The 23,284-nt window shown below is 44.3% G+C and overlaps 1 protein-coding gene across 7 annotated transcripts in view; it reads right to left on the bottom strand.

Moving 5' to 3' along the window:
- RERE (arginine-glutamic acid dipeptide repeats) overlaps positions 1 to 23,284 on the bottom strand; it is a 433,372-nt gene that overhangs the window by 35,359 nt on the left and 374,729 nt on the right. For 5 of the 7 annotated variants that reach the window (XM_066270541.1, XM_066270544.1, XM_066270542.1 and 2 more), the window contains one exon: positions 20,668 to 20,748. In XM_066270541.1, coding sequence (XP_066126638.1) covers positions 20,668 to 20,748 — 81 coding nt within the window. Of the gene's footprint in view, positions 1 to 20,667; positions 20,749 to 21,485; positions 21,634 to 21,973; positions 22,152 to 23,284 lie in introns of those variants that run through there. The other 2 variants (XM_066270546.1, XM_066270547.1) reach the window with 2 other exon arrangements.

Here is a 23,284-nt window from a genome sequence, read left to right as displayed (position 1 = left end):
ATCTGGGCGCTGTCAGAAGCTCCAGCACACCGGGGCTAGGGGCCCACGTCTCACCCGGAAGCCTGACACCAGGAGCGCCCACCTGGCCGCTTTGCAGCGCGGCCCTTTCTCTACTGATGGCCCCTGAGAGCTTGAAGACAGCCGAATGGAGGGACGGTGACTAATGCTTTGGGAAGAGCAAATCAGTTGCATTTGTTCACATTCTAAATTCTAAATTTTGATTTCTAGTTCAAGCACTCTTAACTACACAGGTAGGACAGAGTACACAGGTAGGACAGAGCCAACACAAAGCATAAATTCACACAGTTTATCTCAGACACCGAGCACTGGTATATAGAGCTTTCCTCATAATTATACTGCTCACAAAAGTTAGGGGATATTTCAAAATGGATATGAAGCAATAAAATATCCTCTAACTTTTGTGAGCAGTGTATATGGGAAGTGTAATAGAAATACTGATTAAAATTTTAAAAAAGCCAAACACACTGTATACAATTCCAAAACATACAATTTTGTGTAACATTTTTGTTTTCCAGATTCTCAAAATATATTAGATTTGACAACTACATGAAGGTAAGATCATTTTATCACTGGATACGCTATGAATCCTCATGACTGTCCTAGCATGGAAGTCATATTGTTTCCACTTAATAGATGAGAAACCTGACATGACCAGCAATCAGGGAGCCTGTCCCGGGCCAGGAGAGTAAAAGGTGGCTGCAGAGATATCACACTCATCAGGCAGGGAATCTCAGCCCAGGAGGAGGAATGTTTACTACCACTCCATGCCCAGAGGTGAAATGAGCAAGCAAAAATGATGACAAGTCCTGGACTGGAGTCCCACACCTCTCTATGGTGCCTAACTGCTTCAGAAGTCGGTCATAAAGATGGAATGAGATAAAAACTGCTCTGCAGTCCCCAGAACCCATTCCAAGAGTACTGACTTGATCTCCAGGCGCATTACCACATAGACTTACACTCGTTTTCTTAGTGAACTATAAACACTTTAAAGGGAGAAGAAAAGGCCTATTCATATTTGTATTGTCAACATCTACCTCAAGTCTCCCACACAGGAGCTTAAATGTCTGTTCAGGGACCGCTGACTGAATAAACAAACCTAAATTAAACAAACAAACAAAAAAGAATGCCTTTTAGGGGCCAAACAGCATTCCTGTAGGAAGTGTGTTCACTTACTTAAACCTTCACAGAAGGTGTCCAATATTTCCCTTAATAAGACACTGCATTTTATCCCTCTCCTCCCTCCAAAGTAAATCAAGTACTCAGAAACTAAAAATAAACTTAATAATACCAAAGAATGAGCAATTTCCTCCCTGACTTGTTTGCATGACCAGTTTAGGGAAAAGGGAACTCTGCTTCCTGCTCAGCTGCGCAGGCATCTGAGGACACCAGGCAGGAGGGGGACAGCGCCGGGGAGCGGGCTCCGCGTGGCCAGGCTGCTCGGGACCAGACCAGGTGTTCTGAGGAAACACGGTCAAACTCGCCAGGGTATTTCTGTAAACAGGTTAATTTACAAAATTCTTTTGTGGCAATGTAAGACATCTGCATTTCTTAATGGGGAGAGGGGGAAGGAAAAACCAACTGCCTTCAGACGAATGCTTGCAAAGAGAGGACAGGACAGCAAGAAGGGTCAGGGTCACCTGGTGTGGTCTATAAGATATTTGAGTGAAATTAGACAGTGAAAGCCCCAAAAATGGGGACACAAATCGGCAAAGGAATGCTCATAGTATAATTTTATTATTATTCTGCTCTGACAAGGCACAGGAGGCCAACTACCCCTCTATGCTTCAAGGACAGCCATTCCATTAACTAGAAGCCAGTGCTGAGCCATAATTATTTACAAAGACACAAAGCAACTGGACACTCAGATCTCTGAGGACACATACTAACTGCTGCTCTCCCACTGTCTGGGGAGGCTGAGGGGGAATTCTCGTGGTACAAAGCTGAACCCCAGCCTCTGATTTGAATTCAACGTGAGGCTGGTTGCCCATGCCAAGATTCAAAAGTTGATGAAGTGATGACATGAACATGACTTGAGGCAGTTGAAAACTCACATGAAAAGCCTGTCCTCCAGGGACCAGCCCCCTATAACCAAATCCTCTTACTCATAACTAGTGACAGAATTTGTGAGACAGGCAACTGAATTCTAAGAACTGCTCAGCTACAAGCAGGATTCTCATGTCCTTTTCAGCTGTGGATAACAATGAAAGCAGTCAGCTGTCTAATAAATCTGGTGTAATTCTAACAGCATGAAGTGTCACCCACTCTTTGTAATTATACTTCCAAAGGTAATATCAAACTCAGAACTAATCACTTTGAAGTGTACAATCCAAAAGTATTTGTCCATTCACAGTGCTGCAGCAATTACCTCCATCTAGCTCCAGAGCATCCTCAGCACCCCTAAAGGAGACCCATCTCCCTCAGTAGGCAGTCCAAACTAAGTTTAAGAAAAAAAACTAATGGTATTCACTGAGATTATAGCATTGTGCTCTACACAAAGTATCAGTTTTATTCAGTTTCAATAACATTTTATTTTAAAGGTAAGAAAAATTCAAAGAGCAGTGGGGACTAATATCCAGAAATACGTTTTTCAACCTGCCATGTGATTTTCTAACCACTTAGTAAGACAGCTATGGTGAACAAAGTGTGTGTCCGCCCTGGGAGGAAATAACAGCAGCCAACACTAAATGAATGTTTACCACGTGACAGATACTGCATAACTCAGTGCCTAAGATGTGTTTTCTGCAGCCACATTCACCAAGTTCAAGTTCTGATTCAGCATGAAGTATGTGTGCTGCTGGGCAAATTAACATACCTTTCTGCCTCCATTTCCTCACAAGTAACAGGAAGAGAGTACAGACTTTAAACAATGCTTCATGTGCCCTCATGTTACTGCTATGAAGATGAAAGGAATTTAAGTGCTAAAAACAGCAGCTAGGCAGGCTCTGGCCAGTTGGCTCAGTGGTAGAACATCAGCCTGGCGTGTGGAAGTCCAGGGTTCAATTCCCGGCCAGGGCACACAAGAGAAGCACCCATCTGCTTCTCCTTGCCCCGCTTACTTCTCCCCCCCCCCCACACCCCTGCAGCCATGGCTTGATGGCCCTGGGCACTGAGGATGGCTCCATGACCTCACCTCAGGTGGTTGCTGAGCAACAGAGCAATGCCCCAGATGGGCAGAGTGTCGCCCCCTAGTGGGCTTGCCAGGTGGATCCCAGTCAGGGGCGCATGTGGGAGCCTGTCTCTGCCTCCCCTCCTCTCACTGAATTAAAAAAAAAAAGCACCTAGACATAAGGGCTCAATTTTAGTTACTTCTAGTCAGAGCCATCTTATTCAATTTTCACTATGAAAGAGCTCATTTACAACTCCTTGAATGAGGCTCTAATTGGGCCTCATTTTACTAGCGAGTCACCTAAGTCCCCCAGTATCTGAGAGACTGATCCAAGCCCCAGAAAAGGACTGAGTGACAGAGCTGGGCTCTGAACCCCACTGTTTTCCAGCTATGCTGTTTTGCCAGAGCAAAAACCTCCTTGTCACCGCCACCAAATTGAGCAAAATCATATGGGAAAGTAAAAATGTAAAAAACCTAACATGTCTGAAATACCAGTAAATGGACAAGACCCTAAAATAAGACAAAGCTGTTCTCCAAGGGAAGAAAATGTTAACAGCGAAAAACAGGTCCAAAACCTGGAAACTAGAAATAACTTAAATGCTCAAACTTGGAAGTTGGTATTTTTAAAAATACAAACATCAAAACTGATGTTATAGATACATGTTAACCATAAAAAAAATCAGTTAAAAAAAATCTTAGGTTACAGAACAGATTGAGGCCACTTCTGATGAAAATACTTATTGATATATGCCTAAGAACAGTCTGGCCCTGGCCAGTGGCTCAGTGGATAGTCAACCTGGTGCACCCAAGGTCGCACGTTCAACCCCCAGTCAGGGCACATATGAGAAGTAATCAATGAGTGCACAACTATATGGAACTAAGAGAAAAAAGCTGGTGCTTCTCCTTCTCTCTCTTCTCAAATCAATTAACAACAACAAAATAAGTTTGAAGATTAGGGACTAATTACTAGGGCTCACATCCTGGTAATGAAATTACCAGGTGATTTTAAGTTTCTTCTGTATGTTTGCAAGGCAAAAACTACTAAAAACACACCTACAAAGCCTAAACTGAAGTGCATTGAGGTTGTAACTGAAGTAGGAGGCTCTGGTGGAGCCAGCCACGTGAGTATTTTTTAAACAGAAGGCAGCAATAATACAACTACAGCTTTCACCAAAACGAAACAAAAACTGTGTATGCTGAAGTACACTGCTCACAAAATTAGGGGATATTTCATAATTTTTGTGAGCAGTATATATATTTAGGAAGAAAGGAATGACTCACCCTCAGAGAGGGAAAACATCACACATGCGGTTTTTAAGGGAAGAATTAAAAAGGGAGAGTTAGGAGTAATGTGATAAAATGTTAATATTTAGGGAGTTGGGTAAAGATTATATGGGAATTCTTATTATTACTCTTGCAACTTTTAAGTTGGAAATTTAAACTAAAAGATTTTAAAAGGTAATTGTGCATAAAATAACCCAAACTTTAAAAACAGTATTACCTAGGTAAATGTTTATGTATGTCTACATGCTTGCGTGAGAGAGAATGGTTGGGAAAAATGAGAGGTTTGAAGATTAGTCAAACCATTTAGTCCAAGCAGATTCTTTAAAATCTATGTGATCTTGCTTACATAATTTTCGAGCAAATTTTCAGCTTGGACAAGACTCAAAGTTCACAGGAGTTTGTGGAACAAGGAAGAAAAAGAATCATGCTACAATATTAAGCGAGTTCACAATCATCCCCACATTAAAGCAAAAACAAAAATCTAAGCTTGAAAAATCAGCTTCATCAAAATCGGGCAAGAACAACATGGGTTGGAACAGCTAAATCCATGGGAACTTCATGAATACCAGGGGCAGAAGACCAGTGAGTGTCCGCAGCTTCAGGACAATCAGAGTGAGCACCAGGGAACCCCACTCAGCACAGGTCTTTCAGGGCCAGATTCTGGCCAGTAAACTGCACATTTCCAGCATAGAACCTGGAAATGCAGAAGCTGCGCTAGCCATTACAGAATATCCACCCTGTGTGACGGAGCTGTGACAGGCTCCCAGGATCTAACCCAGAAGGAAGCTAGCCCACATTTTTTGCAAGAGAAAGAGACTGAGCAGATTTTGGGACACCGATAAAGCAAAAGTTTCCATCACAGACCCTTCGCTAGCTCATCAGAGGGTCCACTCTAAGACACAAAGAGATCACCTGTACTTATACTCATCACTGCAAGTTGGCCAAGGAGTCCTCCTGTGAACAAAGACTTTCTATGATGATAAAACCTCACTTTCCTCCTGTGAGAGGCAGACCAGGCTCCAAACCTAAACCCTCACACCACAGAGGCTCTGTTCTTGGCTCACCCCCATGCCTGCCTTCGAGAGTGCCTCAGGGCCTCTTGGGGGGTCCCTGTGCCTCAGTGTCCTTCCTGCGCTTATGCAGGAACACTGGCACCACCACCCCACAGGTTCATCGGGAGAACCGATGAAGAATGTCTCAAGTGTTCTCATTTGCAAGGATGAAAAGGGCTTTAACTACAAAGTCAAAGCGGTATTCGAGACCGTTTTTTAAGCTGCAACCACTTCTGTCTTTTGAACTGGAGAACCACAAGGAGGATCAAAGGACTGTCACTGTTTGTTGACTGCTGCTCCGGAGGCCTCCTCCCTCCACCTGGCAGAAACCCCAAAGAGTGAGGTCTACCAGGATTGTTAACTTAACCAGATCTCAAGACAAGCCGTACAATGGTTTCCTGGAACACCTTGAGTAGAAGAGATGGGGGAAATCAACATAACTTGCATAGCTTGTTACAGTCTTCTCTGAAAGCAGACATTAAAAGTAAAAGGCAGCCTTGGGAGAAAGAAATGAATATGTAGGAAAAAGTTGTTTTGCCTTGTCTCTTTCTGTCACAAAAACCGTCCCAGTGACTCTACTGAGGCTGCAGCAGCTTGCATAATAAATACGTAACCTTGGCTAAATTAACCTCCTTTGCCATAAAGGAGAGGAAGAAGCAAAACTAAGCGTACGGGAAATAAAGCTAACACTAATCAAAGCGGAACAGTAACAAAGGGCACCAGAAACATTTCTACTGTATCACATCCCAAAGGCTGGCCAAGAGCCCGGAATTTTCATTACAACTTTTCAGAGAGAGGGAGAAAAGGAGGAAAAATATTTCACAAAAGCATTATTAAGGTCCCAATCCAGGATGCCCTGCTGTACAACCAAAACCTGTGAGAGGCCAGTCTTCCAGGGAGTCAAAAACCCAGCATGTGGAAACGGCAGGCCTTTTATACAGTAGGAGGGGTTTTTAAGACGACTTCTGTTGTGCACTGAAGTCTCAGAGCTTCACAGATCATTAAAGGTTTCGGCACCACAGACAAAGGAGGGCAGAGTTAAGGAAATCAAAGTTCCTCTGGGATGCACAAACGCCTATTTGGAACAAGCTTTGAGCGTGAACACTCACCACATTAAACAACAGGGAGGGCTTTTCAAAATAAAAGCAGGAAAGAGATTCATTTTGTTACAAGCAATGCACTTTTCTTTTTGGTTTAAAGGTTGTATGTGCCATAAAAAATGACTCCTTCAGTGAGTGCTGGGGGGGTGGAGGGGGGCTAGGCTGGGGCAGGGGTGGTGGTGAAAGAAAACTGAGTGAACAGAAGGCAAACAGAAATGCCCAGTCCGGACACCCAAACAAGGTCAAATGTCCCATCATATTTTAGGGGTAGGATGTCTGGGAGTAGGGAGGGCAATGGTATTATTAGAAAGGAATTTCTATCACATTTACTCCTTGCCTAAGAACCGAAATAATTCTCCCAGAGCCAGAAAGACTTGTCCTCTGCCTATGCAACATACACAGCTGAAAACCTGAGGAAACAGGCCACACTATCTTAAATGCAGAGACGGTGTTTCTTAAGGAAGCATCAGCTGTCTGAAAACCAGCAGAGGGAGTACAGCGTCTGAGAACAGGAAGTGGTCAACCTGACAGCTAAGAATTAGTGTTCATCAAGGCACTGGTCCAGAAGCGGAGTCACAGACCTTCTGACCTTGCCCTTGTGTTGTCCAGCAACAGCAGACATCCCATGTGAATAGTAAGAATCCAGACTGAAATGCAGACTCGCTACTCGGTGGGGATCTGCTTGGTAAAACCAGGTGGGGCTGTAAGGAGGAAAGTGGAATGACCACAACTGGGTGAGTACATACTCTGAAGCACATTGTTGGGGACTCTCCCCACCTGGAAAAAGGCGGGAGGGGACTAAGTAGGGAAAAGGCTCCATGAAAGGCAAAACATCCAATCTGGAAAATTGAGAACCAGCACCAGAGCAACGGCTGTACCTTAAAATCCAGGGCTCCCACTCAGTCCATGCACAGCCCGCTTCTAGACTTCTTGTTTCCGAGGGGGAGAGTGAAGGTAGTTGAAACAAAAGCAGCGAACAGATGAAGGCATATGTCTGCTCAATGACTGCCCTCTTCATCTTCAGCCAGTTTACCAACGTGCGCACAAGTGGGTCAAGGGATTGTGTCAGTGCCAAGGTCAGCAGCATGGACAGTTCCCGGGTTCGGGGTAGTGGCCACGGCTAACAGAAGGGGCCTGCTTTCTCAGGTGTGACCAGGCTGTGGTTTGTCCCTGGAACCATTGTTGCTCAGGCCCACCACTCCAGGTGTGAAAATGGCCTGATGGTTAGCCTGAGTATGTACTATTCTATTAGGTATCTTTTTTTTCTTTTTACTACATCCTAATCATTAATACTTTCTCATTGTAGGAAATGAGAGGTAGGTTAAAAATGCTAACTTTAAGACGTGTTAAACCCAAAAGAAGAAACAAAACTGATAATGCAACTTTCTACTTAGGTGTAGGAGAGGCCAGGGCAGAGGCCAGGCACGCTCCTGGCTGTTCCACACAGCTGAGACAGAAGTCCAGACAGCTCCTAGAACGCATGGGGTGGGATGCAGAGGCGTGCCTGGACAGTGGGAGCCAGGAGTCTGGGCAAGAGCGTGCCAACTACCCAGCCCCATCTTAAGAGTCTCTGTGAGGGAGGCTCATGGCAATAATTTTCTATGTCATCAAGGGGCACAACCAAGACAATGAATGGGAAGTAAAGAGACTCAGATTCCAGCTTAATAAAAGGACATTTCATACAATGAAACTGTCCAAAACCACCATGGTCATACACACACACTTTCTTTTTTTTAGAGAGAGAGACAGACAGGGAGAGAGAGAGATGAGAAGCATCAACTCATAGTTGCAGCACCTTGGTTGTTCATTGATTGCTTCTCATATGTGCCTTGACAGGGTGCTCCAGCTGAGCCACAAACCCCTTGCTCAAGCCAGCAACCTTTGGGCTCAAGTCAGTGATCCTGGGGTCATTCATGTCTATGATCCCACATTCAAGCCAGCAACCCTGTGCTCAAGCCAGTGAGCCTGTACTCACGTCGGAGATCTTGGGGTTTTGAACCTGGGTACTCAGCGTCCCAGGCCGACATTCTATTCACTGCGCCACTGCCTGGTCATATTTAATGAGTTCAATCTCACCAGGTTCTCAGGAAGGGCAGGGCAGCAGTCATCTGGAAAGCTGTGGAGGGATTCAGGTCTTGGGAATTTCCTCAACAGACAACAAGGACACCTCAAGGACTTTCTTTGGCAGGGTGTTTCAAGCAAATTTTAACCTTTGCAAATACCGATCCCTCGGTAGCCCCAGCCCTAAGAGTGCCATTTCCGGGATGCACACATTCCCTCGGCGCTCATCTTCAGCTCCTCTAACTCCCATTACCACTAACGTCCACGCCACACAGTTCAGCACTTGGGTCCATGCCAGCTCACGCTGTGGTAACCAGTCAGAAGTCCCCAGGGAGAAGGACCACATCTCTAACCCTCCCATCAGACTCGATGAACCCTTTAGGTGCTCTGTGTGTGACTGCTATTAGGAATAAGCTGTAAAGGTTTTACATTCATACTGTCTAAACCCCCTTAGTCACCGATTTCTATAAAAACTTTGAAACACACGTATCTTTAGACATACCTGGTAAGGCACTTAGCATTTGAGAAATTAGCAATTAGAACAGAATATAGTACGAGTTAGTATGAGTCTAAGACAAATATACTGGACAAATGGGTACGCGTACCTAATTGTAAACTCACATATTTTAATTTGCATACAAAATGACTGCGTAAAAAACATTCTATCCTTTAACTGTATTATTCTGCTTTGTCACCTGGTAGACACAATACGGTACAGAGAAGCACAAGGACTTTTTTCCTGAGTCACCTGATAGGCTTACATGTTCAAAAGAAATAAGGATTTCAAGTTTTGTTAAGTAAATTCAGTCCACAGGACAGAGCTAATTTGAAATTTATTTTTAAAGGTTTTACTTTTTTTTAATCCCACATTTCCCAGAATGCTCAGGTTTGCCCAGTGCACTTGCTGTGGCTTAACTCCTCCACAGATACAGGTGAGGTACAGTCACTGGGCACATTTCCTTTAGACCAGTGATTGGCAAACTCATTAGTCAACAGAGCCAAATATCAACAGTACAACGACTGAAATATCTTTTGAGAGCCAAATTTTTTAAACTTAACTATATAGGTTGGTGCATTCCTTATCAAGGTAGCGCCTGCACGTGGTATTTTTTGAAAGAGCCACACTCAAGGGGCCAAAGAGCCGCATGTGGCTCGCCAGCCACGGTTTGCTGACCAGGGCTTAGAGCAGTGATGTTCAACCTGTGTGCTGCCAGAATGTTGAAAACATGGACTACCTGACTACTTAATCAGAAACACTTGCCTCTTTTCCTTAGACTGAAAGAGAGACAGAGGGAGGGAGGGAAGGAGGGAGGGAGGGAGGGAGGGAGGGAGGGAGGGAGGGAGGGAGGGAGGGAGGAAGGAAGGAAGGAAGGAAGGAAGGAAGGAAGGAAGGAAGGAAGGAAGGAAGAAAACGGCCAACACATCATAGTTATCTGGTGTAAATAAATCCAAATTTTACCTTTTTTTGTCAGATTGGCAAAAAATACAGTATTTTTTTGGTGTACCATAAAATTTTAGTAATTAACTAAAATGTGTGCCATGAGATAAAAAAGGTTGAAAATGGCTGCTTTAGAATGTAATTGTTCTACAAATTCCAAATTCTTTCTACAAAACTGAAACACCTCCCTTGACAACATTAAGGCCACAAACCTCTAACTTATTTCCAAATGGAGCATCTGTGGGAGGGAGAACCAAGTTCTGATCTTAGAAGGCATGTGCCTGAATCAGTCATCACCATGTCCCAGAGGTGTTGGACCTATGTTGCTCCAGACCTCTAAAACAATCACACACACAAAAGTCATCATTTCTTGCCAAACTCAAGAAAAATCCAGCCCTTGCACATGGGAACAAAGAGAGAAAAGCTGCAGCAGAAAATACATAACCAAAGCATCACAGGAAAAATACTTCAACTTTAATAGTATTCAGAGCATCCTCAGTGGTGTTTCACTCAGAAGCAAAAGACACAGGATAAAAATTCCAGAATGTTTTCAAGATAATAAAATGGCACATGATGGTGACTCACTAACTGACTAAAGGGGGAAATCCATACACAGTCACAGGAACCTTGCAAAGCTGTGGAATCTGGCAACACGGAGCCCTCCTCTACCTCACCTGGCTCTCACACCTGCCCCTCTCTCAACAGCGCTAAAGCCAAGCTGCAACTGGCTAAGGGCTTACTCTACTGCTTAAAACAATATTTTATTCTTGACTTGCTCAATAAACCTGCTGAGAAAAATCAACAATGACATTTAATCTTATAATCTCAAAAACAGAATTGCTGTGCAAACAACAGAGGTGACTTACTGACCATATCAACAGAACAGGAAAGTCCAATGTGGCACAGTGAACCCCAAGTCCTAGTCTCACTACCCTGGTACACTAGAGTCAACAAGGATTTGCTATCCACTCAACAGTCGAAGGCCTGGGATGTCCAGGTTTCAGCTGATCTTTAACAGCATCAAAGCAGATTGTGAAAATAAACACAAAGAGCAAAAGGTGAGGAAAACTTTTCCTTGAAAACATTAAGAACTTTAAAAAATTTTTAAATTTATTGATTGATTTTTAGTGAGAGAGAGGAAGGGGGAGGTGGAGAAGGAGGAAGGGGAGAGGAAGAGGGAGAGGAGGGAGAAGGAGGAAGGAGGAGGGAGAGGAAGGGGGAAACTTAGGTATGTCCTTATTTGTGTCCTGACCTGGGATTGAACCTGCAACCTTTGTGTATGGGGACAATGCTTCTAATCAACCAAACCATCCAGCCAGGGCAGAACATTGAGAAGTTTTCATCTTTTAGGACCATATATATCTATGGTTACCATGTATTTTTATCCCTCACTCACACATGTGTGAACACACACACAATTTCATTTTTAACAAATATTAAGGGCCTGTTATAGGGCATTAAAGATGACATAAAGAAGTATTAAAATATGATTCCTACATAACAAAATGCATGGGGGGCGAGGAAGCAGAGTTTAAAGTCCAGAACTAAAATAAAATAAATATTAATTCTTAAAGGGCAGAAGAAAATACAATTCTTCTGGGGAGAGGGACTGAGCTCTTCGTATAATGGCCCCGTCCATACAGGAAAGGACTCAGGAGGCTTTCACAGACGTGCAGCCCCACAGCCCACAGCCCCACCTCGTAGAGGTCTGCAGAGTCTAAGCGGCTGTAACTCAGGCACCTTGCAGACAAGAACACAAGCCTCGCTGGCCTCTCCACTGGACTGTGAGCTCCATGAGGGTCAGCGGGCTCTCAGTCCCCCCACAGAGAGCACCTCTGGTACCAAAGGTTCCCCCAAACAGTTCTCAAAACATTCCCAATTTTGCCAACTGTGACAATGGTTTAGACACCTCCAAGTCCAAATCTTGGGATTGATGATGCCACAATTTAGAGAACTTAAGACATGAACCGTATTTCAAAAGTGAAAAAAAGAACAAAGGTCATTAATATGGAAACAATTTCAGAATTAAACATCTCAAAAAAAAAAAATCTTAGCTTAACAGAAGAAGTCTGGTGTCTCAAGCCAGGTCTCTCCTGCTTGCTTTTCCTATTTTTTATAATACAAGTAATGGTTTTCAAATTACATACAAGAAAAAAAATTATTTTTATGGACTGGGGGTGTGGAGGGTATCTTTTCTACCACTGCTAAGCTGTGAATAAGACTGAGGTAAATGTTTTCTTTTCTAAACTATACAATTAAGTTTTTACTCTATTTTCTAAGTTTTACTCAAGAGCATAATTTAAAATAAAATGAACCAATTACACAAGAATTATGATTTGATATATTTTGAAACATTTTTAATGTCAGCTTTTAACAGACTAGATACATGTTTTAAAAGCATCAGCAAACTAGATTTTCAAAGTTAGCATAGGTTCAATGGATCTTAAGGTTAAAAAAATCTATTAGTGATATAAAATATGGGCTCCAAATATTTTAATGCATTGACTATAACCACAGTAATCACAAATTATAAGTCTTCTTAAAGACCACTGTAAACCATCCATTTATTTTAACAGCTAATAAAATGGGAGAGTCTGTTTTAGCTTAGAAGTCATAAATGTCTCCATCTAAAATTCACCAGGTAACCAAGATCCAGCCATAGCCTAAGAAATATCATTTAGCAAATACATAAAACCAATCCTTGGCCCTGGCCGGTTGGCTCAGTGGTAGAGCATCGGCCTGGCGTGCAAAAGTTCCAGGTTCGATTCCCGGCCAGGGCACACAGGAGAAGCGCCCATCTGCTTCTCCACCCCTCCTCCTCTCCTTCCTCTCTGTCTCTCTCTTCCCCTCCCGCAGCAGGCTCCATTGGAGCAAGGATGGCCGAGCGCTGGGGATGGCTCCTTGGCCTCTGCCCCAGGCGCTAGAGTGGCTCTGGTCGCAACAGAGTGACGCCCCGGAGGGGCAGAGCATCGCCCCCTGGTGGGCAGAGCGTAGCCCCCTGGAGGGCGTGCCGGGTGGATCCCGGTCGGGCGCATGCGGGAGTCTGTCTGTCTCTCCCCGTTTCCGGCTTCAGAAAAATACATGAAACAAACAAACAAACAAAAAAACCCAATCCTTATAAGCAGCACCGTGTTCAATAATACTTTAAAAGTTCAAGGCCCTGGCCAGTTGGCTCAGTGGTAGAGCGTCGGCCCAGGATGAATTGGCCCCGGGTGTAAAGATGGCTCCATGGCCTCTGTCTGAGGTGCTAAGAAGAACTCTGTTGCTGAGTAATGGAGCAAGCCCCAGAGGAGCAGAGCATCACCCTCTAGTGGGCTTGCCAGGTGGATCCTGGTTGGGCACATGTGGTAGTCTGTCTTCTCTGCCTCCCCTCTTCTCACTGAATTAAAAAAAAAAAAAAGTCCAAAGCAGTTTTTGAAATGCAGTTTCTCTAAGTACTACACTGCATACATTGAAGCACTCTTATGCTACCCCCACCAGTTCTAGTATTCGAAAAAGACAGACCTAAGATGTTAACAAATAATGAAAGCAAATATTCAAAACTCTTGGTTTAAAGATTCACCTAATTTTTTAAGACCTCCTTTCCCCCCAACATCAGCACCAAAAGTTTCTTACATGCAAATTTCTTAACTGCTTCACTTATACAAGTCAATCTCTCTTAGATGACCCTAGTCGAAACTGGATCACTGCCTAGTCAAATATCCATAGGTTAGATTATCAAAATGAACAGATTCAAGCCTCTGCTCCATTTTAATGGGAATAAACTCCCTGCCTGGGAATAACCATAGGATCACAGTACTGGCCACCAAAAGGCAGTGGCTGTTTCTATTGGTGATCACTTCCGCCTTGCATGGAAAATTCCAACTCTATCTGCATCTACTCGAGAGTAAGTTATTAAGAGAAAAGGTATGGCACTTAAAACGTCTATCTTTTTACTGAATCTTGCCGATCTCAAAGCATTTATATTTCTTATTCATATGAGTTGTGCCAGTAAAAGCAACACCTGAAAACATTGTAGCATTAAATATGTAAACTTCTTATTAATGAGATGTTTATTCTTTCAAATAAAAAGATTTCTATCAGAAACAAACAGAGTCTGACTCACAAACTAGGACTGGATATCACAAGTTAAGAGAAGGAGAACAGATTTTATATGAATATGGCAAGAGTTGTAATTGTAGTTCTAGAAAAACTGGGAAATGGGAAGAGGGAAGCTATATTAAGAAATTCTATTATATTGCCTGACCAGGTGGTGATGCAGTGGACATAACATCAACCTGGAATGCTGAGGTTCCAGGTTCAAAACCCCAAGGCTGCTGGCTTGAACACAGGCTGGCTCGCTTGAGTGCAGGGTTGCCAGCTTGAGCAAGGGGTTCCTGGCTCAGCTTGAGCCCCTCCCCTCCCACCAGTCAAGGCATATATGAGAAGCAATCAATGAACAACTAAAGTGACAGAACTACAAGTTGATGCTTCTCATCTCTCCCTTTCTCTCTCTCTCTTTCTAAAAAAAGACATTTTGCTATTGATAATGAAAATAAGCCCAGATACCTTTCTTTAATGTTTGAAATTTTTAAAAAAAATCAAGCCCTAACACTGAAACAACTTACAACTTTAACAGAATAAAAACATTATTTAAGAACAAATGCAACAGACAAGCTTAGGATTCTGCAAGTCTTCATTATTGTAAACAGCAGTGCTTCCTAAATGGCACTGTGCATTCAACTCACCAGAGGAGCTTGTTGAGATACAGATTCTGGTTCAACAGGAATGGACCAGAACCTGGGAGTCCGTGATTTGCACGAACTCCAGGTGACGTGATGACAATGATCTGAATACCACACTATGAGCGGAGGGGACACACAGCATTTGCAGTAGAGGTCTCTGGTTTAAAACCAGAAACTTGCTGAAGTATCGTTATATGGCTATGTCACGTTTGTCCTTAACAGTAGCAACCTATTCAGGAAGTCCATACTTTGTTATATAACATTAGATTACGCATCAATGAGGCTAGAAAATTGTTTATCTAAGGTTATAATCTGAAGTTAAATAAAAGTTTACGCTGAACATTTAAAGTGAATGCTAGAGTCATTTTTAACCTCTTAGTATTAACAGAATCTTGATAACTCAGTCCTAAAGCCCTTTCTCAATAGTAGTCACTCTTTGTGGGGGGAATAGGCTCTATGTAAAAGGTCTTTTGTCTGAAGATATCTTTGTATCTATTTAATAGAACTCATTCCCAGAAATGTAGCTGAAAAGGGCTGATTTTCATGTTATTTTTCAAATTAAAATTTTAAATCTCTAATACTTCTCATCTACCCAAAGTTAAAATCCTAAACATCAAAACAACCCACCTCTTTCACATTTTCAATGAAGAAAATCAAAGAAAAAGACAGACTTCCATTCTCATAAGTCACTTTCAACTCCCCATTTTCAGTCTTACTACAAGACTAAATTATTACAAGAACCTCCTCTCTCAACAATGTTCTGAATCTCAACCTGGACACTTCCAAGTCTCTATTTAAAAGACTTTGGTGGGGCCTGACCAGGTGGTGGCGCAGTGGATAGAGCATCAGACTGGGATGCAGAGGACCCAGGCTCGAGACCCGGAGGTCACCAGCTTGAGCGCAGGCTCATCTGGTTTGAGCAAAGCTCACCAGCTTGGACCCAAGGTCGCTGGCTCAAGCAAGGGGTTACTTGGTCTGCTGAAGGCCCACAGTCAAGGCACATATGAGAAAGCAATCAATGAACAACTAAGGTGTCGCAATGAAAAACTGATGACTGATGCTTCTCATATCTGTTCCTGTCTGTCTGTCCCTGTCTATCCCTCTGACTCTTTCTCCCTGTAAAAAATAAAAAATAAATAAATAAGTAAAATAAAAGACTTTGGTGGGGAGGGTCCCCAAACACCTTCTTTGGAGAGAGTGTAAGGCCCCCAGTAAACCTGCCAGCCATAATTCTGGCCTAAGTCCTCCTGTATCCCTTGTGCAACCTGCTCTCCAGCCACAGTAATGTACCCCTGAGGCATGCTTTTGCAGTCCCCCGTCCCATGCCTCTGCTTGTGACATCTCCTACAGTTGGAAAGTCACTTTCCTTTACCCTCCCACTCACGACCTGTCAAAAAATGTTTCCTTCCTTCAAAGTTCATTTCAAATGCCACATCTCCAAAGAACCTTCCAGAAGCCCTCAGCCTCTGTGTTCACTGAGGGGCCTGAAAATCCACCAAGGAGGGCCCTGAGCACACAGAAATGGTCCATCTTCCTTGCTGTGACGGTGGCTCCCTGCAAGCACAGCTGGCACATTACTCCTCTTTAAAAACACCCCCCATCACAGTGCTCAGTGATATGCGTACAAAACTTCTAAAAACGAAACTATATGGAATGTTTAGCTCTGAAAATGGAAGTGGGGGAAAATGAATTTCTAGTATAGTACATATTAATGTACCAGCAACTGGGTTTACAAATAGCATACGCTTAATTTCTACTGGGCTAGGTGCTCAAAAATAAAACTGCAGAGATGAAAATGGTAGTTAAGGCTGTATGCCTTTGCACCATCTCCCTCCACAGGCTTATTACAACTCTGGGGGCCCCTCTTCTCTCTACCTGGTCAAAGCAGCTCAGATCATCTTCTCACTAACGTTAGCTGCATCTGAGATAGGTCACTGAGCAAGTGCTCCCCGTCTATGATCCAATGCTGGCTAACTATGTCTGAGCAACAGCTCACACAGAAAGCCATAACCAAAGGCCAGCCAAGATTCAAGAGACAATCATCCAGGTATCAGACAGAGAAAGTCTTTGGTTCAAACAACACAAACATGTTTTCAGTGTTAAAGACGACAGATATCTTGTCACCTGAGTAATCATCTCAGAATTTTGAAGAAAACTTCAATGTGCGTGAAAATCAAAACCTGTTTTTGGAACATCCATGATTTTATGTTATTTATCACATGGGTTCCCCTCCTGGTAATTAAGATTCAGCTCTATCTGGTCTCTTATTTTTTTAGGCATTACCTTAGCATCAAAGGTCATGTAGCTCATCAATCCAAAGAGCACCCGAAAGGGCTTCAAGCAGAACTCAAAGGTCCTGGCTCGGATCACCCCTCAGAACCTCAGCTTGGGAACACTCTCTGATTTACACAAATGTACTTACACCCAAGGCTCTGATGTGGTTTAGGCCCAACAGTGTCCCGAGAGAGAAGTGCACAGCCCAGGGGAATCTGAGATGCTGGCAAAAAGATTCTTGACTGTATTTTACTACTAATTACATCTTATAAGCATATTGAGGGAGGCAAATGGTTACAGAGAAGGATAATAAACTACAGGATATTTGTACAACCATGAAACTAAAATACTTGAGTTGTGGTTATTCTCTTGGGTACCATTAGGTTAACATGAAATACCCACTCAACTAGACCTCTATAAACAGTCGGTTTTCCACACTCAGAGCCACTGCCTCCACTTCAGTGGGCAGCAGTGTTCAGAGAAAAGCCAGATTTAGCGCCTGCATAATAAACACCAGAAACCAAAGAATTAGGAAAGCTGCCCCCGTCCATGCCCATCAGGAAACCTTTGTCGGTGTAACTCACTAAAGGGACTGGTAAAAACGGAAGTCTCCTCAACGAAGCTTCAAGACCAAATAGATCCCCCTTAAACTAGACACTGCCCTCTCTACTCCTTCCCAGTTTTTCAACTAAAAGCTTTCTGTCAAGATAGATGAATGAAAAAAAAAAAAATTTATTTTTACACGGATTCAATTTGTTAATATGTGGAAAATAATTCTGTACTTTCATAATATTTAACTACTCTATAATATTGGGAGTAGATAGGAAGAACAATCATTTTCAAATGTTTTTAGGTGCTCTTTATGGATAGTATCTCATTTAAATTCTCAAAACTCCTCTCAGGAATAGAAGAACCAGCCTGTTTTACAGACACAGACATGAAAGGACAGACAGGCTGAATAATCTGTGTAAGGCCCCACAGCAGGTAAGTGGCCAAGGAGGCAGGAATCACCATTCCACTCTCAGCAGAGATATCCCCTATCTGTGCGAACATTCTATAAAGATTGTATGCAGCACCTATCAAGTTTTCTGCAAAGAAACACCATTTTAGAGAAAATAATTTTCTAGTCCTTGTCAGGATGTGCCCTGAACTTCCCGGTAATATAGCCCAAAGCAGACTGCATAGTCAAGAGATCATCACGTACTACAGTTACGGGTGAAACCAAGAATAGAGCACAGGTCTGCTGACCTGCGCCCGGGCCCAATCAGGCCTGTTCTCTGGATGCTGACACCCTTCTGAAGTTTCAAGTTAGTTGAGAATAGCAAAGAAATGAGTTAATAATTCTGGTAAATAGAAGAGAATGTGGAAAGTATCTAAGGATTTGCTATAAAAAGAGGCATGACCGTATGAAGATTTCTATTAAGGAAGTTTTCAACCAAGAACACTGGTGCCTACTTATTTCCTCATCTTCCACAGCAAAAATGAAGAGGGACCTTTGCCCTTCCCTCTCCAAGAGTTGTGAATGATTAGCTCGTCTATGTTGATAACTAAGAAAAATACGAGTGCCTCTCCCAGCTGATTAGAATCCTTACAGATTTACCCTACTAACCAAACTCCTCCAATTCTACACAAAAGAGCCCGACACCAGAACAGTTAGTTAGGCAATGTCAGCTGCAATAAAGCTCCCACTAGCTCCAATGGCCAGGCCCAGAAAAGGCTGGAACAAGAAGACTGCCAGGTGCCAGAGGAGAGGTAGAGAGAAGAGTCACGTGACTGGAAAACTGCCACAGCAGAGCGCGCTGGGCAAGGGTCTCAGGAAAGATGCGCCAGGAAAAGACCAGAGAACCAGCTCGAAGAGAACTTGTCTGTGGGAGAGAAAAGGCTTCTTCTGGAGCTTGACATCATCAATAAGAATAAGGAACAACCACGAGCAAGAGAAAAACAGAGCTGGACCAGTTTCCACTTAGGAATTAAAACTAGATAAAACTGGCATTTCCAAATGCTAGACAGAAAATTTTAGATTTAATGCTTAATCTTGCTATTATAAATTTATTTTTGAAACAGAATGATAAAGTAATTGTTAAACGATATCTTGTATCAAATCCTTCATGGTTTGCAGGTTTCAGCAGAGCACAGGGGTAGATAAAACTTGAGTTGAGAGATTACGATCTAGCCCATCACATCAACTAAAATCAAAGCTACGCATTGATCTCTCAATTTCACCCAAATTTGGTCAAACCAAAATTCCTACACTTGAGTGAAGGCATTTTAGTTTTTAAAAGTATGTATCAAACTTCAGATAACTGAAATCCTCAGAAAACTTTCACTGTTCTACATTAAATACCTCTTTCCAATCTGTTCTGGAAAGAACAAAAAAACTAAGTTGTTTTATGGAATGATGACATAATATATTTTATCTTAATGTCTGTGAACATTTTCTCTTTATCATTTTCAAAATGACACATCTCTCAGCTTATTTGGATATATAATAAATATTAAAAGTTTAATCTAATTATGATTGATGATACACAAACCACTGATTTAGAAGAGGCTACACTTGAAATCTCAGAATCCCTCTTTCCTATTGTAATCGCTGTTCTTAGGGTACTATACAGAGTATCAAGAAACTGTTCATTAAAAAAATAATAAATAAAAAAGTCAAAACTGAGTAAGAAGAGATCAATAAACAACACCCAATTAGAAAACAGAAAACTGAACCAAACTAAACAACCTACCCACTTTTACAATGACTATTCTTCATCCATCTCCCCTGACACTTCTGGGAAAAATGTCTAAATAATCACCCCATCCCCAAGTCCTGAAGAGCACTTCTGGTTACTGGACTCTGCTTTAGCCACAAACACTGGGAGGCAGCTGGCCCTACTCTAACCCAAGTCTCCCCTACTCCCTGGCCTAACCAGAAGAGGACACTCCTCCACCCTCCTCCAACAGCACCTGTAGGAAGTAACAGAGAAATCATATAGAATCTCTTGCTAATATTTCCTCATATAACTTCATTCTGAAGTCTCCTCAGCAAACCCTCCTACCCCAAGTTTAGTAAGAATACTCATCAGATCTGACTCTTTAAAAATTAAAACAATTCTTGTACATCCATTAAATGAAAAGTGCAAACTTTTAGGTCTGGAAAAATTAAAGAGTTAAAACTACTCTTCAAAACACAGCAACATTAAATACAGAGAAAGTCCCAGTAGAATTCAAAGTATATGAGCTACAAACCACATCAACCAAATCCAAACTAGTGATAAATGACATTTCCTATTTCAGCCACTGTATTTAAAATTAGATGTTAACTCCCCAACACCCCAGGGCTCCCCCCACCCCCAACTTAACCCTCTATTGCCGAAGACCATTTTGTTCTTACAACAGAAGTTCATTCTCTTTGAGGAGATAGACATAATCTGTCACTTTACTATCTAAAACCATGAGCTAAAACTAAAAGGAAGTAAAATGAATAGGATGCTAGAGGCCAGCCTGAGTGTGAGCACAGTGCAGGGTTAAAGGAAACCATTTCATAAGATCAAGTGTGGAGAAGCAGCAGGAGTGAAGAGGAAAAAAATCAAGTTACATAAAGTCCAATTGTACTCACTGTTTCCTTATTGGGAAGCAGCTCCTTTCTAATTCTGAAGAAGTTCTTGCCGTACTGCCTGAGCCCCTTAACGAAGCGTTTCTGTGATAAAAAAACAACAACAACAAATGGGATGTAAAAACCGAAAACAAAACAGGATGTCAGCAAAGCAAAGCTATCTGCAATCAGCAGAATAACCACCACAAAAGTCTTAGCCAGGGAATACTGACTGGGCTCGGGGGCCTATTTCAGCAGCAGACTGGGGACCCACAGCCAGACAGGCCCCCACAGCCTTGTACACAACCCCAAGCCCACATCCCATACCCCACACAGGGTTGGGGAAGAACACCCTGTGTGGGGGGCTCAGAGCAATCTGTGCACTCCCTGCTACTAGTCTGCGCACTGGTTGACGACGGCGTAAACAACAAATAGGCTTCGTGGCTCAATAGAACAGCACAACTGCTCTCCACCTGAGGAGGCTTCCCAGAGTGCCGAGAAAGGAGGAAGCAGAACCCAACCCGGCGACTTTTTTCCCCAGAAGGGCACCCTAGCGGCTTCAAGGCCCTGTCGTTAATCCGAGGAATTCACTAGGAAAGCACCGATATCAGAAGCCCACTGGGGGCCAGAACATCAGCTGGTCGGCCCGCCATCTCCTCACTAAAAGCCATTCCAGAGCACCAGATAAAGAACCACCAGCACCCCTTCCATCCCCCCGAAGCCCCTCACCGCCCCCCCACCCCAGTTTCCTTAGCAGTCTAGAGACTTTCACTTTGTCCCATTCCTCCCAGGCAGCCCCTCCCGCCCAAGTGGAGGCAGCCGCCGACTGCCCCGGACCCCACCTCGGGGCTCCGGGCGCGAAGCCCGGTCCCACGCAGTCGACCCCACACTGCACGTCCCAGCAGGGCGGGCTCGGGTGGGCTGGGGTGGCCGGGCAGCCACAGGTACGCCGGGCGGGCACCGAGCGCACTCGGGGTTGGAGCAGCGCGAGGCCGCGCCTGTCACTCCGCTCCGGCTCCACAAAGCGCAGGGAGGAGCGGCCGAGGTGGCACGGTGTGTGACCGCAGCGGGGCCGCGCAGCGCGGGGCTCGGGCTGGGGCCACCGCTGCCACCGGGGGAGGAGGCTGGAGTGCGGCGCGCAGAGCCCAGCGGCCGCGGGAGGCTGCAAAAGGCGGCCTGGATCAGCGCGCTGCCCGCCGGCCCCGCACTCCGGCCCCACGCCGGGGCTCTGCGCCACCGCCTCCCGGGGCCCGGGCGCTGCTCTCTCGGGTTCTTCCTTCGGACCAGCAGGGGTAAATGCAGCAGCGAGGCGCAGAAACTTCCACCCTACCACAGCGAGAGTGAGCAGGGGGCGCCCACGGTGCCGGGGCCGCGTCGGCACTCGGGGCCCTTCCCAGGCCGCTCCGTTTCCAATCCTCCCTCCCAAGCGGGCACAGTCAGCAGCGCTACCCCCGCACGGCCACCGCCACCAGGCTGCAAAACTGGAAGGCTGGCCCCGACGACCCCTGCGGTCCCTTCCGGCCTAGGATTGTGGGCGGCCGCTCCAGCGCGGCCCAGGCATTAGCCTGCACCTCGCCAGGCGCCGTTTCACAACTAAATCACCGCGGAAGCTTCCCAGCCAATAAATCACCTGCCCACCGGGAGGAGAGTCCCTCCCACTCCCCGTGTTAGAGACCAGCCGGGCAAATTCAGTGAAGAGCCAGACTTGGCCTGCAACACCGATCTGCAACCTCCTACTCCATTCCTAGAGACTCTGCATTTTCAGATTTCGTCCTTTCTAAGATATGACTCATCACTGTCAGTTTTCAATATAATTCTTATAGTTCAAAGGAAAAAGTGTGTCAATGCACAAAAAAGAAACAAGCCCTCCTCTGGTCTGGAAGAGAGTGACCTCAGTTACTTGACAAAAGTAATCGTTCTTATCAGCACCATGCATACTGGACCACGTGCAAGGCATCTCCACAGGGGGGCAAGAGAGGAAGGAGGCTGCCCTGCCCTCAAGGGGCTCCCTGGCAGACAGGTAAACAGATCAATCTCTGGGCCCTCAGAAAAGCAGCAGCGGAACAAAGGGCTGTGGGTGGGGCTAGAAGGAGGAAGCAATTTACACTGCTGGTGTTTCAGAGGAAGTGACAAGGAAGAGCAGGAGCCTGCCAGGTGTGCTCAGCAGGGCTTCAAGCAGAGAAGCCAGCCAGGAAGGGCATACAGAACATTCTGGGAACTACAAGGGGGGCAGGGTGTGCAAAGAGGAGTGTCAGCAGGTAGGCCCTGAGCAGCCATCGAGGATCAGGTTGCAGAGAGCCTCTTAGGCCAGGCCACTGGCCCTAACTGCAGACTTGCAGAGAAGTTTAAGCATGAACAGTCCACGGAGAGACTGGACAAGGGCCGCTCCAGTGGCAGTACAGCTGTGGCCTAGGGACAGTCTGGCTGCAATGGACAGACCAGTTGAAGAGGCTAGTGAGATAACCCAGGTGTAAGATGAGGAAGGCCTGAACTCAACTTCAGCCAACAGGATTAATGCTTCTTCAATCCACTCCTTATTTACTGAGCACCTAGTATCAGGAGGAATTTAAAAATAACCATGGACCTTTATTAAAATGGATTCTATTTTAGCAGGTAAGATAAACGCGTGTAGAGTCATTAA

Source organism: Saccopteryx bilineata, chromosome 3, assembly GCF_036850765.1.
Source record: "Saccopteryx bilineata isolate mSacBil1 chromosome 3, mSacBil1_pri_phased_curated, whole genome shotgun sequence".
NCBI lineage: Eukaryota > Metazoa > Chordata > Mammalia > Chiroptera > Emballonuridae > Saccopteryx > Saccopteryx bilineata.
Note: the sequence above shows the minus strand (reverse complement) of the source record. Positions and strands in the feature narration are given on the sequence as shown.